The 16,395-nt window shown below is 37.6% G+C and overlaps 2 protein-coding genes across 2 annotated transcripts; both read right to left on the bottom strand.

The window, feature by feature from the left end:
• Positions 1–409: 409 nt before the first annotated feature.
• LOC148692894 (uncharacterized) lies at positions 410–1,484 on the bottom strand. The gene is made up of 2 exons (XM_088680255.1): positions 1,363–1,484; positions 410–1,100 (listed from the first exon to the last, which is right to left on the bottom strand). The coding sequence occupies exons 1-2, from the start codon at positions 1,482–1,484 to the stop codon at positions 410–412; spliced, it is 813 nt and encodes a 270-aa protein (XP_088536381.1).
• Positions 1,485–9,392: 7,908 nt separating this feature from the next.
• LOC137743042 (uncharacterized) lies at positions 9,393–14,121 on the bottom strand. The gene is made up of 9 exons (XM_068482961.2): positions 13,618–14,121; positions 13,147–13,333; positions 12,911–13,047; positions 12,298–12,410; positions 11,582–11,825; positions 10,236–10,388; positions 9,984–10,063; positions 9,819–9,868; positions 9,393–9,694 (listed from the first exon to the last, which is right to left on the bottom strand). Exons 1-9 carry the CDS (start codon positions 14,035–14,037, stop codon positions 9,558–9,560), a joined length of 1,521 nt encoding a protein of 506 aa, XP_068339062.2. The 5' UTR covers positions 14,038–14,121; the 3' UTR covers positions 9,393–9,557.
• Positions 14,122–16,395: the final 2,274 nt, after the last annotated feature.

The following is a 16,395-nucleotide window of genomic DNA, read 5'->3' as shown; positions in this document are numbered from 1 at the left end:
GAGCGTGATAATGTTAATGGCAGTTGAGGTGAGTTCGTTGAATCCGGTCAAGACCTCTCCTTTGCATTTGATCATGCTTTCCAAGCCCATCTTCTAGATGACTGACAGTTGTAAGGTGTCGTCGTGGGGAAAGTCTACTCGCTTCTCATCCTGCTTGGTGAAGCAGACGATTGGTCCAAGTATAACATTTATGGCTTGAACTTGAAAGACTAATCTCGCCTGCTGGATCTTCTTTTTCTTGGAACTATTGGTGGCCTCCAGATGCTCGAATTCAACAAAGATATAGTTGATTTATATCGTCTTCGATGAGGTTCGGCATCAGCGTTGCTTCTCGCCTTGGCTGGGCAGCTGGCCTGTCGATATACTTGTGGCACTTGCCTTTCTTCACAAGCTTATCACGGAACTTCATCTATATGGTGTAGTCGTTGGTTGTGTGCTCTGGGCCTCTGTGGAATGCGCAGTATTTTGTCTCGTCCATCTTGGTGGTGTCTCCTCTTATGGATAGCAGCATCTTGAACCACGGCTTATCCTTGAGGCCGCGAATGATTTGGTTAATCAGGACTGAGAACTTGGTGTACGTCTTGGGCACTGAGCTTTCCTTTGCGAATAACCGGTCTCTACATCTACTTCCTGGCTTGTCCTTATTATTGAGCGGTTTATCTCTTGCCTTCTTCTGAGTTGGCTCTGCGTATTTGCGCGGCTGCTCAAGCGGCTTGTGGGAGCACTTGGCCTCATCCCAGAGGGAGTGCTTTTCTGCCAAAGCATAAAAGTCTACCAGGGTCAAGTTCTTACCCATGATCAATTTTCTAAAAAATGGGTGATCTGCTAGGAACCCCTTTCGGAAGGTTGAGCATGCAATGCTGTCCTCACATTCAACGATCTTCACCTTCTCTACCTTGAACCTCTTGACCCATGTGCGGAGTGACTCATTTAGGTCATTCTTCATGTTGAAGAGGTGGTCAAACTTCTTTTTGATCGAGCGGTAGGACGAATATTCCTTAGTGAAAACCAAGAAAAGTTTGCTGAAGTTTCGAATTAAGCTTGGCGGGAGGGTATAGAACCAGTATTGCGCCTCATTTTGGAGCGTCGTGGCAAAGATTCTGCATATGAGAACGTCATTTTGGCGTAAAGAGTCATGGCACTTCGGTAGTGCATTAAGTGCATGTCTGTAAATGGTGACCTGCCTATGTTGGCCATGTCTCTACGAAGGGCATCGTCGATAGTATTAATGCACTCGAATCCGCGTAGTTGCTCTATTACGAACCTTTGTACTTCCTCATAGATTTGCACTTGGTGGGGTCATAGAGCCTCTAACTACCCCTGGTATGGATCTACCAGTCCATGTTGCTCTTCAATATGTACTGTTCGTCTATGCCGCGGTTGCGTTGCAAGTGGTTCATTTTGTGCTGCTCGCCGTCGCGCTTGGCAGGGGCTACTAATGGAACTTGAGCTTTACTGCTCTCATGCTCTCCTTGGTCTGCCATGTGGCTGCCTACCCTAGTGCCTCATAAGAGGATCTCCTTGTGGGCCTAGCCTCGTGTGGGTGCTTCGTATGTAATGTCCTGGTGTGAATCCAACCTCGAATGCACACTGACTCGTGAGTTGAGTCTGGAATAAACATTACTCTGCGGGAGAAAATGTTTCCCCGAGGGCCCAAACGAGAGTGCACACTACCCGAACGCAAGGTTCGTGGTAGGCTGAACCACTCTTTGCCGGGGTATCGTTGGAATGAGACACATTCTTCTGCTCTTGTCTTGCTTCGGGATACCTCGTCAAGGGTGCACTGCCTCTCGATGCGCTCAAGGAGCTGGTTCACCAAGGTGGTTTGCTGCGCGAGGAAGCTCGTCAAATTAGTGACTCACTGGGGTAGATGGTGCTTGCCATTTGGATTTGAAGAGTCTGGATAATGGGCATCTCCATGTGTGGTGGAAGTGTAGTGGACTGCATGTACAAAGCTTGAGCCCAAAGCGGGTATTCCTACAGAAAAGTGAGGTGAAAATAACCCTAAGTCTATCGCGTGACTGATGGTCAGAATCTGAATCGCCAGAGATGGCCTCGGATTGGATTGGGTCGCGGGCCGGGTCGTTGGAGCCGTTCACGAAACGAGCCAACCCTACTGGGTTGTCGGAGTGTACACATAGGTTGGTTGACGTTGGGCCTGCACCTTGCTCTTCACGAGCTTGGGCTCGGCAGAGAATAGGCTAGGCTCGGTTGGCAGGGAGCTGGGCTTTGGCTGCCTACCCATGAGCTATTCCTGTTGACTGGGCCAAGTCTGCTAGGCTCCCGTAGGCCTGGACCTACAGTGCAACTTGGCTTGCTACTGCGGTAGGCTGTGCCTCATGCCATGGGCCTACTATGGCAACTGCAAGGCTTTTGGCCTCCTCCTCGTGGACCACAGATTGAACCTGGGCCTCTTGCCCAGGGTTTTGGGGATTAGAACGCTGCAAGGGCAGCGTTGTAGGAGCTTGGGCCATAACCTGGTGGCCTTGCCGTGGCTGCTGGATCGCGGCAACGGTGATAGTGCGGCTCCATGACTGTGAGGCTCCTACTGCCATCGCGTTGAGCCTTAAAGATCGTCGTCGTGGGGCTATGTCCTCATCTCTACTTTTTGGTCTAAATCCTTGTATGTATGGGGTTCCGTTTGTCATGGTTTTTGAATTTCCTACCATTGTATCCTTTCTTCAGGGACTGATCAAGAAACTTTTCTAGGAAAAATTAATTGATACGACGTGTGAGAAATTCAACGTAACAGAAATTCTAGAAACCAAATGCAAGAGGCTTCTTTGAGTATTTGAATCAGCTCTCAATGAAAGCACCAATTTGTCGATGCAAATTTCCACCGTCTTTAGTCTTGATGAAAATGCACCTGCAAAACAATTAACATCTTTGATCAAAGACCTAAGCCTCATGTGCCCACGAGGTGGTGGGGGGTTAGGCCAATGGATCTTTTATGCCTAAGTTAGTTTCTCTGTGGAGAGTAAAAGGATAACAAAAGCCTCCAAAATTTGGTAGAATATGGGATATATGTAGGGGAGAGGGCCGACCATAGTGTTAGGGTTTTACCCTACACATCGCAGCATCCTATTGACCAAGGTTTATGGAGAAATATTCTTAAGATATTAAATAGGAAATAATATTTTGAGATAATAGAGTAATTATCTCTTATTGAATTAAATAGGGATTACTTACTTGAATGAAGTCAATCTTCAATTGGGAATGTATTAAAGATAGGATTTGGGTAATTAATCCTTATCTTTAATACTTTGACTTTTCCTTGCCAAGGGCAGGTGAGCTGTGGGCAGTCGTATTCGGCTACTGGGACCTTCAAGGGTGTGAACTACGCGTGAAAGTATCTGAAGAGCTTGCCCATTTATTGAGGGCAATCTTGTATTTCTTGAGCAAAAGTCCATGTGTTGCCTCTAGAATTTTTGGGATTATTTTAGGCTCTACATATTGGAATCACCCAAGCTTTCATCTTACACAGCTTGGATACCTAACGAATTAACAATAAGTGCAAAAGTGGTACTTAATACTTGTGTGTGGTGATATTCTTTGTCTGCATATAATCATTTTGTATGTTTAAATTAAGACAATATATTTCACAAAGAGTACGAAAAAAATTTCATATAACAACAACAACAAAGCCTTATCCCACTAAATACCAGTTTGATACAACTTACATTTGAAAAAAAAGTAGGTGCCAAAAAAGTCCTCTCTCTACCTCTCAATTGCTGACTTAGGTGTGTGAGCATGGACGAAGTCAGAGATCTGTAGAAATGAGGGCATCCTTAAACAACAAAGTTACCAATGAAAAAAATTCAAGAATTTACTAGATAAAACACCTATATATTAATCTATGAAGTTTTTCATGCAACATATTACAATATTCTCTCCATGTGTTTTCATGTTTTGAATGTATTGAGTGGGGGTATCCACCCTTGCTAAGCCTAAGGTGGCTCCGTCCATGTGTGTGAGAATGCATTTCCGCATACCCATTATGAACCCATTTCATCACACTTCTATGTTTCTCACACATGTCTCTGAACCAATTCACCAAAACCACTGTTTTTCTTTCTAGAATCGTCTCAGCCATGGAGGCCTGGATTTGCATAGCTTCTCCACCACTTGTCTCTTACTATTTTTCTTCATATTGGGTTGGGCTTGTCTGACCTGTTTTTCTTCATAATGGTTGTGGATTTGGGAGAAGAGACAGGATGGTGGTGTTGGGCTATGATGGTGGGAATCAGAAGAGAGATAGGGAAGGGGAAAGAAGAGGAAGAGAAAACAAGAAAATGAGGAAGAGTTTTAGAGAGATTAGTCTTATAATATAGAGTAATAAATAATAAATCAATAAAGCAAATTATTATAGTACATTCAACATTATAACATTTTTAGTCATTTAATACAATCACAATAGTTTTATATAAAAATTTACCAAACACTTGGACGCTATTTTTTTTGTCAAAAGCGCTTTACAAAAAAAGTTTACAAACACTAAACTACTTTATTTTATAGTTGTTTATTCTCACAACACAGCACAACACTAGTAGTTTTTTTTAATCTTTTTTTTATTTTTATTTTTGAAAAGCACAACAATACCAAACTTGCGCTAAGTGTGGTCGACTGTATGAATCATAGAATGCCACTATGCTCGGTTTTATGCCAAGTCTTCCGTTAGATCCAACTACTCTAATTCTTTTCTTAGAGTCTCTTTTCATGTCTTCCTCTACCCATTTGGCCCTGAGCCTCTGTCTTATAACTGCATCATCTAACTGGAGCGTATGTAGGTCTTCTTTCACATGTCCAAACCATCTTAACTGATTTCTCATCTTATCTTCAATTTCGGTTACTCCTACTTTACCTTGGATATCTTCGTTTCTAATCTTATCCTTTCTTGTGTGCCTACACCTCCAATGAAGCATTCTCATCTCTGATACGTTCCTTTTGTGTACGTGTTGATACTTAACTGCCCAACATTACGTGCCATAAAGCATTATTGGCATTATTGCGGTTTATAAACTAGCTTTAGTAACATACAACGGTCTTACAACACACCTGGTACACTCTTCCACTTCATCCATCCAACTTGTATTATATGGTTGAGGTCTCCATCCAATTCTCAGTTCTTTTGCAAGATAGATCCAAAGTAGTGAAAGCTTTCGCTCTTCGATACTTCTTGATCTCCAATACTCACCCATAACTTATTTGAACCTCTGTTCCCACTAAATTTGCACTTTATATACTCTGTGGTTAACCTACTTAGATAAAGACCTTTACATTCCAACACTTCCTACCAAAGGTTAAGTTTCGCATTTACTCCCTCATGACTTTCACCTATCAACATTATATTGTCTACGATAATCATACACCACACCAAGGAATATCATCTTGAATATGTCCCGTTAACTTATCCATTACATATGCAAAAATGTAAAGACTTAAAGATGAACCTTGATGTAACCCTACAGTTGTGGGAAAGCTTTTGGTTTGTCATTCATGAGTTCTTACAGAAGTCTTCCATCATGCATATCCTTTGTAACTTGGATATATGCCACTCGTACTATTTTCTTCTCTAAAATCTTCCAAAGAATCTCTCTTAGGACCATCTTTTTTCGTATCTCTATATCTTTCCATCGATCTTCATATGAGATAAGTTGCCTCCATGGTCGAGTGCATTAGCATGAACCCGAATTGATTGTCTGAGAACAATGTTTCTTGCCTCAGTCTCTGCTCAACGTACTCTCTTCCAGAGCTTCGTTGTTTGACTCAATAACTCAATACCCATATAGTTCATGCAATTTTATACGTCTCCCTTATTCTTGTAGATAGGCATCAAAGTGATTTTTCACCTTCATTTGGCATCTTTTTTGTTTTCAAAATCCTATTGAAAGTGTCTGTGAGCCATGCTATACCTATCTCTCCCAAGACTTTCCACAATTCGATCGGTATATCATATGGGCCACTGCTTTTCTATGCTTCATCTTTTTCAAAGCTACAATTGCTTATTCTTTCCTAATTCGATGGTAGAATGAGTAATTTCTACACTCTTATGAGTTACTCAACTCCCCTAAAGAAGTATTCCTTTCATGTCCTTCATTGAAAAAATTATGAACATAACTTCTCCATCTGTCTTTAACGGCATTCTATGTAGCTAGAACATTTTCATCATCATCCTTGATGCACCTTACTTGGTTCAAGCCTCTTGTCTTCCTCTTCCTTGCTCTAGGTAGTTTATAGATATCCAACTCTCCTTCTTTGGTATTTGATCGCTTATACATATCGTCAAAATCCACTAGCTTCACTTCTCTCACTGCTTTCTTCACCATTTTATACATTGCACAGTTTTCATCGGTTTGATTCTTGTATAAGGTTTAGAACATTTCTTCTTAGCCTTAACCTTTGCCTACCTCCTCTGTCCACCACCAATATTCATTTTTAATGTAGAGCAAAACCCTTAGACTCTCGTAATACCTCTTTTGCAACTTTTTGGATACAGCTAGCCATGGAATCCTACATTTGGCTAGTGTCCTCCTCTGTATCCTAAATGCATTGGGTGAGTACTTTCTCTTTGAAAGTGACTTGTTTTTCTCATTTTAGATTCCATCATCTAGTCCTTGAATATTTCAAAGTTTTGTTCTTTCTTCTATCTCTTTTGTTATATACATCCATCACCAACAAGCGATGTTTGTTAGCCAAGTTCTCTAACGATATAATTTTGCAATCCTTACCAGTTATATGATCCACCTTCCTTATTAAAAGGAAATCTATTTGTGTTTTTAATGACCCACTCTTGTAGGTGATCACACGCTAATTTCTCTTCTTAAATAAGGTGTTGGCTAAAAAAAGATCGTATGCCATTGCAAACTCCAAAATGACTTCCCCATCATCGTTTCTCCCCCAAAAACCATAGCCACCATGAAAACCTTCGTAGTTGCCTTTCTCCTTGGCCACATGTCCATTTAAATCTACTCCTATGAACAACTTCTCCGTCTGAGAGATTCCTTGGACCAATTCTCCAAGATTTTCCCAAAATTTCTCCTTCAAACTCAATATTCAACCCAACTTAAGTGCAAACGCACTAATCACATTGATGAGTTTTTGTCCTACCAAAATCTTGATTGCTATAATTCTATCCCCGATCCTCTTAACATCTACAACATCTTGCATTAGATTCTTGTCCACGATGATTCCAACACCATTTCTCGTTCTGTTTGTGCCTGAATACCAAAGCTTAAAACCTGAGTTTTCAAGATCCTTAGCCTTGAGACCAACCCACTTAGTTTCTTGGAGGCACATAATACTTATCCTTCTCCTCACCATAACTTCCACTACTTCCATAGATTTTCCCATTAAAGTTCCTATATTCCAAGTTCCTAGACGCATTTTACTCTCTTGAACCCTACCCCCATATCCTAGCTTCTTAGACCTCACCCGTCTAGTACTTTGAAAGGTCAGACATAGCTTTTTCACTTAGTGTTTTAGGAGGGTTTCAATCTAAACCGGGAAATGCTCATTCTATTGCAGCTAAGAAGGGTGATGAGATATTTACAAACAACCAAAGAGTATAAGTGGGTTTACAAAAACAGTGACCATTTGGAATTGATTGGTTACTAGTTCTCCAAACTCGATGGAATCGACTTCTAGTTTTGTGTTTATGATGACTGGAAGTGCAGTGGCATGGAAGAGTAAAAAACAAGGCATAATGACCTCATCAACCACGTGTGGGGGATTTGTGGCTTGCTGTGAATCCACTTTGCAAGCAGTTTGGATAAAGAATTTCATTATGAAGCTCAAAGTGGTGGAATCAATTTCAAAACCTATACAGGTATGGTGTGACAATAAGGCAGCCGTCTTCTGCTCTAAGAATAAAAAAGGTCACCTAGCACTAGGTACTTGGATTTTTAATATCTAATTGTTAGAGAGAAGGTCAAGGTGGGGAAAACGAAAATTGATTACATAGATGTGCACACTTTAGATTGCAGACCCTCTCAACAAAGGATTGCCTAATGCAGCATTCAAGAAACATGTGACTAGCATAGGGCTTCATGTAAGCCTTGATCTGCTGGATTAGTGGGAGCTTCAATCTCATTTAAGTATGTTTCTTTAATGTGGGCTTAATTTATTTTGTTAGCTAGAGCTTGATAACTTTCGAATATGGGAATTTTATTTGGATGGTATCTATGAAGTATGTCACATTAAAGTCTCTGTATTTTTGTTTGTTTATGTTGTTATAAGTATTGGTTTGATTTTTCATTTTTAATAGCTTATTACAACAATATTTGAGATATAGTAGCAGCTGATAGCAGTCTCATTTGACAAATTCAGTAGTTTCACTGGAAGCTAATAAGGAGGACCAAAGCATGAAACTATATGGAGGACATATAAGGGTTTTCATTGCCATACTTCATGTCCTGATGGTATCTCTTGTGACTATGTAAGCTTGCATTAGTGGTTATGAAGTCTGCAATTTGAGATAGTTTGTAAGCGTTGTTAGCTCAATATAAGTAGCTGTTGTTGACTGAGATTTGAATTGAACTACTTGATATTATTCCATGGTCACTAAGGAAATTTTGGTTTATAACTCATTGGTTTACCATTCACAATGTTTAATCGCCCATGTGGGAGACCGTTGGGGTTTTACTCCAACTTCATTCATCTGGAATGATATGGTCTCATAGTTATTGTGGGATTGTGAGTTATAAGCTAAGATATAGCAATTGTTTTAGTTTAAAACCGGTGATTTCCTAGTTAGTATTGGATTACTTAACCAGAGGCTAAAGGGGTTCAAAGGGTAAAACCCTAATGTTGACGTGGGGATCAAGTAAGAGGTTTTACATGTGGGCTTTTAGGGTTTCTTTATGGAGGGAACTCTTGGATCAATGACACTATAAATTTAAGAGATCCCTGCACATAGTAACGCACGCAATAAAGCACCAAAGCTCCCCATTGAGTCGTTGCCTAAGGGTTAGTAGTGTGTAGAAGATTTCTTGGAGTCTAAGGAATCTCAAAGCTCATCAATTTGCTCCAGGTATGTATAAGTTCATGTGTTTTATTTTATTAGACTAATATAGTTTTACATTATCGTCAATTAATCGTTGGCAGAAATTTGCATCCACAATGTGTGTTTAAGAAAACAAGAACTTAATCAAAGCTTGATGATGTTTCATGTATTCAGTGATTAAAAATGTAGAGGGCTCCAGATCCCATTTGATTGTGCTTGTAATTTCCGCAAACGACTGAAAAAGCATATTACTGATCACACATTACAAAGATTATTGAATATTCCTTATTGGCTTGAGTGTGTATATCTTTTATAGCTGGAATCTTTAGAAGGATCACATTGGATTCTAGTCGAAAATTTAACTTAATGGTCGAAACAACAATAGAAAGCATTCGGGATAAACTGATAATTGAGACAAAGTTTGAGGATACAACACATGGCTGGCCTCTACTGGACGTCTTTCTCGAATTCTTATGGAATAAAAGGGATAATTGGCCTAAGAATCTTTGCAATTATTAATCAACTTTTTCTACGGTCTTAATTAATTGTTTGACGTCTACTGTTCGAATGCCCGAAGCTCGCCATAGTACTCGGCCAGCCATCCTTCAATGATCTTCACCTCAGTTTTTCGTTGCTCCACCAACCAGTCTGGATCAGTACTATCTGATCGAAGTACATCTAAGCAATGAGACCCTGTATAATAAATGTTAATTTTGTGTTAATATAAAGAACTATTGATGTCTCTTCTATTTTTTTTTAATTTTGTTTTTTGTGTTTGGCTTTAACTTCTTGTGGAAATAGTGAATTTGGGATTTACCATTCTTTGCAAGGACTGCAACGACAGTGTCTGATATGTTCTCCAAAACCCTGCGATTAGAGTTAATAAAATCAAGAAACTACTTACCATACTTTATACATGTGTTCAAAAAAAAAAAAATCGAATTATACTCATTTTTAAGTGTATGAATTTTCATTTGCTTACCCGCCACTACTGTACGGGTCTCGTAGTCCATTGGAGAAAATAATATTGCTTGCGAACCTGTAAAGTGCCAGTTTTATATCCTGTTTAGCAGAATTTTTGTTAGTATTGGCGATATATATATATATATATGTTGAAGCATTATATATGGAGAAATTGAAAGATTGGTATGAAAAGTGGAATATATATATATATATATATGTATGTATGTATGTATGCATATATGTACATGTTTATAAGATGAAAAAAACATACATGGCCTCCAAAGTAAGTAGTGACCCAATGAGAACGAGGAGGGACACCATATAATGCTTTGCAGGAGTCGATGTATTCTTGCAGATCGAATTGGTAAGGTGGGAACATGGATTCGTTGCTGACGCCCATGGGAATCACCAAGTCACTACATGTCTGCTTGGTACAGTATACAGTATTAGCATCCTCGTCCATCATCACATATATGATTAGTGGCAGTATTATGAACTCATGAATAATTCAGTTATTAAAAAATAAAATTGACCATATTGTTGATGCGCTTTCTAATAAAATGTTGGGTTATATTATTGTATGTGACTCATTTATATTTAAAAAATGAGCATTAATAACGCAAAGAGAAAAAACATTATATATTCTTAATAATATTATGTGTACTCTTGCAGAATTAGACTTAGTCAAGTTAATTTAGTCATTGTAGAGTTAGATTTAGCAAAATTAAATTGATTTAACCATGGATTTAGCCAATTTGAATGCAGAGTATTGTTTGTATAAAATATTGCTAGTTTTTTTTTTTTTTTTTTTTTTTTCTTCTTATCGTGATATAGGAATTAAAGACCTGGAATTACGTGCACTAGGGAACTAATAATGTTTAACTATGAATAATTAATTTACATACGTACGTACCCATTGAATTTAAGTTTAAGTTACTGAGAAAACACGTATAATAGTTTAACATGCAAAAATTCAAAAGAGAGAAATATATATATTTCTCTATGATGATATCTAAAAAAAGACTATGCATGTATCTATCTTATGTTTATTAAAATTTAAAGTTTTTACTGAGAAAACTATGAAACATTTAGATCCAGAATTGTGGATTGACTAGTTGAATCTTTTCAATTTCATGAGTAATGCATTATCCTTAATTATAGTTTGCATCTATAAAAGTTGATAAATATAACCTTGGCTAATAGAAGTGGCAACAATGTGAAGCAACATATACCAAAGAAAAAGGCAATATTCCCTGAACTCGATTTTCTTAAGGGGAACTCTTTCAGTGACAACCATGTTGAGCAATAACCTAGCTGTGCATGTCAATGTTCATAATCACATTGAAGCAAGGTTTTATCAAGTAATTAACCTTTGGCACGATGTTTATATGGCAAACAGCGTTTATTTGGACCAAAAATCATAAATGTTTTTTTTTTTTTTAAAGAAAAAAATTACGAGCCACAACTTTGAATTTGATCTTAAGTATGAAAACTAATATACAGTTGAACTTAGTGAACTATAAGTTAGCCTTATCATTGAAACCCTTGTTAATAATTTTTAAGTAGGTCATGTATAATAAATCAATTAAGATAAGGTGACAAGATATACTTAATTACCTGCCAACTCCACCCTACATCTGTTTCAGATAGGTTTCTGGGTTCATTAACATAGCACGACCTGTTTCCATAATATGCAACAACACCTGCAAATATTTTTCTTAGAGTATCATTTCCAGAAGAAACTCCATCAATTCCGCCACAGACAACAGTAACTGGATAACTTGGTGGACTATTGTATTGAGCTGCCTCACAGTACAAACTATCCAAGTAGTCCTTCAGCTCAGACGAGTTGGTCAACGGACTAAAAAAACAAGAAATTAAACAAACAGGGGAATGAGTAAACTAATCATCTGAATTATTAACAATGTTTCTTATATATGTAAACTTTCAATTCTTGCAAATGACAAGAAAACAAAAGAGTAGTGACAAAATCATAGAACCAATTCTTAATATTGTGAAAAGTTCAACATGTGACAATGAAACAAGTACATAACGATAGATTAATCATTAGACTTAATACAATGTTTAAATGAAAGATTAGATTTAAATATTTTCAATGAAACCATCATATTTAGTGGTGGTTTCGGGATGAACATATCCCAACATGCAATTTGACATGAAAACAAAAGAGTAAGGGCGGAAAATTCAAAGAAGGTGTCACTAAACACTACGGAAGATAACTGGAAGAAGTTTTTAGAATGCTTATAACAATTCCTTCGAATTAATACTTATAATCATCAAAATTATCTAGCTAGCAATCTGTAATTACCTACCTGCAAGTGCGGAATTTGTTGCTAAGAAATGAGAGGCCTTCAGGCTTGGAAGCAATATCATCAATTTCGGACCACGACTTTTTTATGGTCTGGTAGCAAGTTTCACTGGCTTCCTACACATGCATGCCCATAAATCACAATTAATCGTTTGTTTACTAAGACATACATATTAACTATACTAAATTTTTTTTTTTTAACAAGTAATATTATCTACACTGAAGAGAAGTGCTGGCCTTAGCCTCATAATGGGTTAGCAATGATGTGGTTTAAACTCGCATTTGGCGATAATCGAACCTAAGACCTCTCACTTACAAGTGAAGAGGAATACCATTAGACCGTAGTATTAAGTGGCATTAACTATACTAATTTAAATATACGATTTAAATTGTATTATAGAAGCCTAGTATAGGAGGGTTGAGGGTGAATAGGTTTCTTCGATAAAACCGAAATCATATGTTCGAAAACATATATATATATATATATATATATATATATATATATATGTATGTATGTATGTATGTATGTATGTGTGTATGTATGTATAATGTGTGTGTGTATTTATATATACATATGTATATGTATATGTATATGTATATGTGTATATATATATTACTTGAAAATCTTTGGTAACAATTGAATAATATCCTTTTTCAGGTGGAATAATGTCCTCAAAGTACAGAATTGGAGCTGATGAGGCTAGAGCTCCTAGAGCGACATGGGGATATTTTAGCCGAAACCATGAAGCAAGCACTGCATCAAGTGTAAGAATAGGAAAATTAAAACATTAACAAAAAATTTACTTATACATTAATTAATTGATCGTAACATTCACAAAATGGAATCACTCACTTCCACCATATGATGCACCGATAACAATCACCGGAGAATGTTCAGCGCGGAGTTGCTTCTTTACATGTATGAGGATCTCTGCATAATCTGCCATTGCTTGAGCTGAGTTGAAGTACCCAATAGTGCTTGCATTTTTAAATCCCTCTTCCCTTGATCCAAATGGGACTGATTGCCCATAGTAACGGTGCTATAAAGAGAAAAATAAAAGTTCAAATTAACTATAAAAAAGGTAAGAATTCACCTGATAACACTATATATTTTTATGTTGATAAAGGATATTTTAAACTACTCTAATTTATTGAAATGTTCGGATCCAATGGACAGACATACTGCCAGACAAACTGGCCTACCCTATATTTGTGATAAGAACTTTAGGTTGATAATCAAGTACGTGTGGATAAGCTTTGCAGGAGGACATTTCTAAAAACATCAACCACTCAATATGGCGAGATGGAACTCTTTCGTAAGTACCTCGATAAATATCTGGAGAGCTTGAAACTTGTCCGCGTTTTCACTAAGAAAGCCAATAATAGACAGATCAGCATCAATGGCTTCTTCTTCACCGAGGTAAGCAAATATTGGTGCGCTGATATTGGAGCCTCCCCAATGCTTGAAATCGATCAAATATCTTTGCTGAAAAGTATTGAAGCTATCAGGCCTGAAGTTGAAATGGTCAAGTGTTTGGTTGTAATAAAATGTTTGAAATTCTGTAACTGGATCAAATGCAGACAAAGGTTTTGGGTGGTCGCGTGCAAAATAATTTCCTTGTACGAATGCTCCAGCATTGGGACTTAGCCGCGGGATGTTAAAACGTGTAGCAGAAACTGAGATTGTGATACAGAGAGAAATAATTAGCACAAGGCATTGAAGCAAAGATATGAGTGGGTTCATGGCAAGGTTTTGGAGTAGAATGCTGCTAATTGGAGAGTTTTAGACTAAGCACAGCCATATATAATTACAGAAATTATATAATGGCCGGCGACAATTGGCGCTTGCAACAGGATTTTATTACGGAAATTATCACTTTTCCAACAATTTAATAAAAGGAAGAATAGAAAAAATGGAACTTTAACGAAAAGCTTCCGATAGTGTTCATTTTAACGAAAAACCATATTTTTACACTAAAAAGTCAATTCTGGTACTATTCACTTTGCCTTTTATTTTGTCCTTATCGTTAAAACTCAAAGTTTTCAAGCCATTTTCATTCGTTTTCCTTAAAAAAAACATCATTTCATGGAAAGAATTAATTGATATTTCTTGGGTGATGCTATTGACACGCCTATTTTTTTCTCCCACACACTCTTAAATTTCTAGCCGTCAGACCGAATGAAATAAAGAAGATTAATGAACAAAATTAACAAGAATGTGCCGAAGGTAAAAAGGCAACAGATATATTTTGTTTATTGGAGTTGATTCTTAATTTAATCATATTTTTTAAAAATGCATACGACAACGAATAATTTTTTAATATTTTCCCTCTTATTGTAATTTTTAGGTTTTCATTTGATATGCATGAAAAATAATTTTTCTTCCAATATTAAATGAAATAGAAAATGAATAATTTTGATGTGCAAAGGACATGCTTGTCGATTAGTTAATTGGTTCAAGAATAAGTTGCAAGCTCGAATTGATATTATGATTATAATAACTTGACCCAGTCCAAGCTACCATATCAAAAGAAATACATCACCATCAATTGATAGTTAGAAATCAAAGATTTTTTGGATATATTGTGGAATGTGTTGTAAAATCGGTGGTGTGTGGGCAGTGGAATATAAAGTAAATAAGACACAATATTTATGAAGTTCCTCTACAGTCAATGTGACTGGAGTAATCCATCTTATTTTTCTTTGCAAAATAGTAACGAACTATTCATTTGGGCCATCCACATATTATATTACAACAATCCCCCTTGGATGGCCACAAGTCTTCAATTGACTCGTTAAAATCTTGATCCGTTTTGGATGCTCCCCCTGATGAGTATCTTCCCCTGATTTCAAATCCTTTAGGTTGATGCGTGTCAATGCAACACTTGAACTGTTCTGGGCTCGTCGTTGATCCTTCTGCTTCAGTCTCTTGCATAGCAGGAGTGGGGCGCAAACTTTGCCTTTGAATGATTCTTCAAAACATCACTTTTTAGCGGCTCGTCCATGCTTGGCATCTTCAGTGCAAAGAGCCAACATCATATCAATTGTTCTTAGGTATTTGCTGAAGATATCCGAGACATATCAACAGTTGAAGATGATTACTTAAGAGCAATGCTAGGTAAGCAATCATGCAAATGTCCCAAGAAGTCGGTTCCTGACTGGAAGTTTGATTTCAGTTTCTAACTGATTGCTCTCTTTTTCCTTGTCATGTAGATAAGAACAACAACAAAGAAAAAGGACAAGGGAAAGCATGATATGAGATACTTTTGCTTTCGACCCTAATGATATGAGATATTTTTGCTTTTGAAGAAAACAGTAGAAGGTTTTGATACTGATGCAAAACTTCTCGATCAAAACTATTCTCTTTCTGAGGAAATGAGTTAAGCATTTTGAGGGACTTGGTTGAAGAGGTATTTTCGGAAAAGAGGAAAGTAAAGCATTTCGAGATGCTTTGTTGAAGATGCATTCTTGGAGAGGGGGAAAAGTTAGGCATTCTTGCAAGTTTGCGTTGTCATGGAGGACGGTAAAATTCACGCTTTTCAACTTTGTCAGAGATCATTGACAAAGTTGCCCGTGATATCCGTAAAGCTGAGATTGCATCTAAAAAGTGCCAATGAACTTTATTCGAAAATCTGGCTTTTGAAATGGGAGAGCAGTGCCTCTTCGATTTTTGAACAATTGGCCATGTTGCCTCTTCTTTTATAGAGGCATCAGTTGTGTTCAAAAGCACGCTCAGAAAGTCGCAGCCTGTAGAAAGCTCCCCTTTTAGTATTTATGATATTTCAATTTATCTGACCTCATTTTCCTTCGTCATTTTTGAAAATGGCTTGCCCATCTGACCGTCGTTTCAATTTGAATGTTGTGGAAGATGCAGAGATGTCTCCTCAAGACAATATATGGCACCCATCATTCTTATCCGCTAATGGTCCTTGGTCCTTTTACTGTTGGGGACTTTGTGACAAAGAATAATGTAACCGCTACAGTGGTAGCTAGGAATCTTCTCACTCCCAAAGATAACAGGATACTTTCAAAACGGTCCAATGAATTGGCTGTTCAAGACTCCCTGGCTTTCAGTGTTCAGTGTGCGAGCTTTGTATCCAAT

The sequence above is a fragment of the Pyrus communis genome, chromosome 11, assembly GCF_041283825.1.
Source record: "Pyrus communis isolate YQ-2024b chromosome 11, ASM4128382v1, whole genome shotgun sequence".
Lineage (NCBI taxonomy): Eukaryota > Viridiplantae > Streptophyta > Magnoliopsida > Rosales > Rosaceae > Pyrus > Pyrus communis.
The sequence above is the reverse complement of the archived record's forward strand: the minus strand, read 5'-3'. Positions and strand labels throughout refer to the sequence as shown.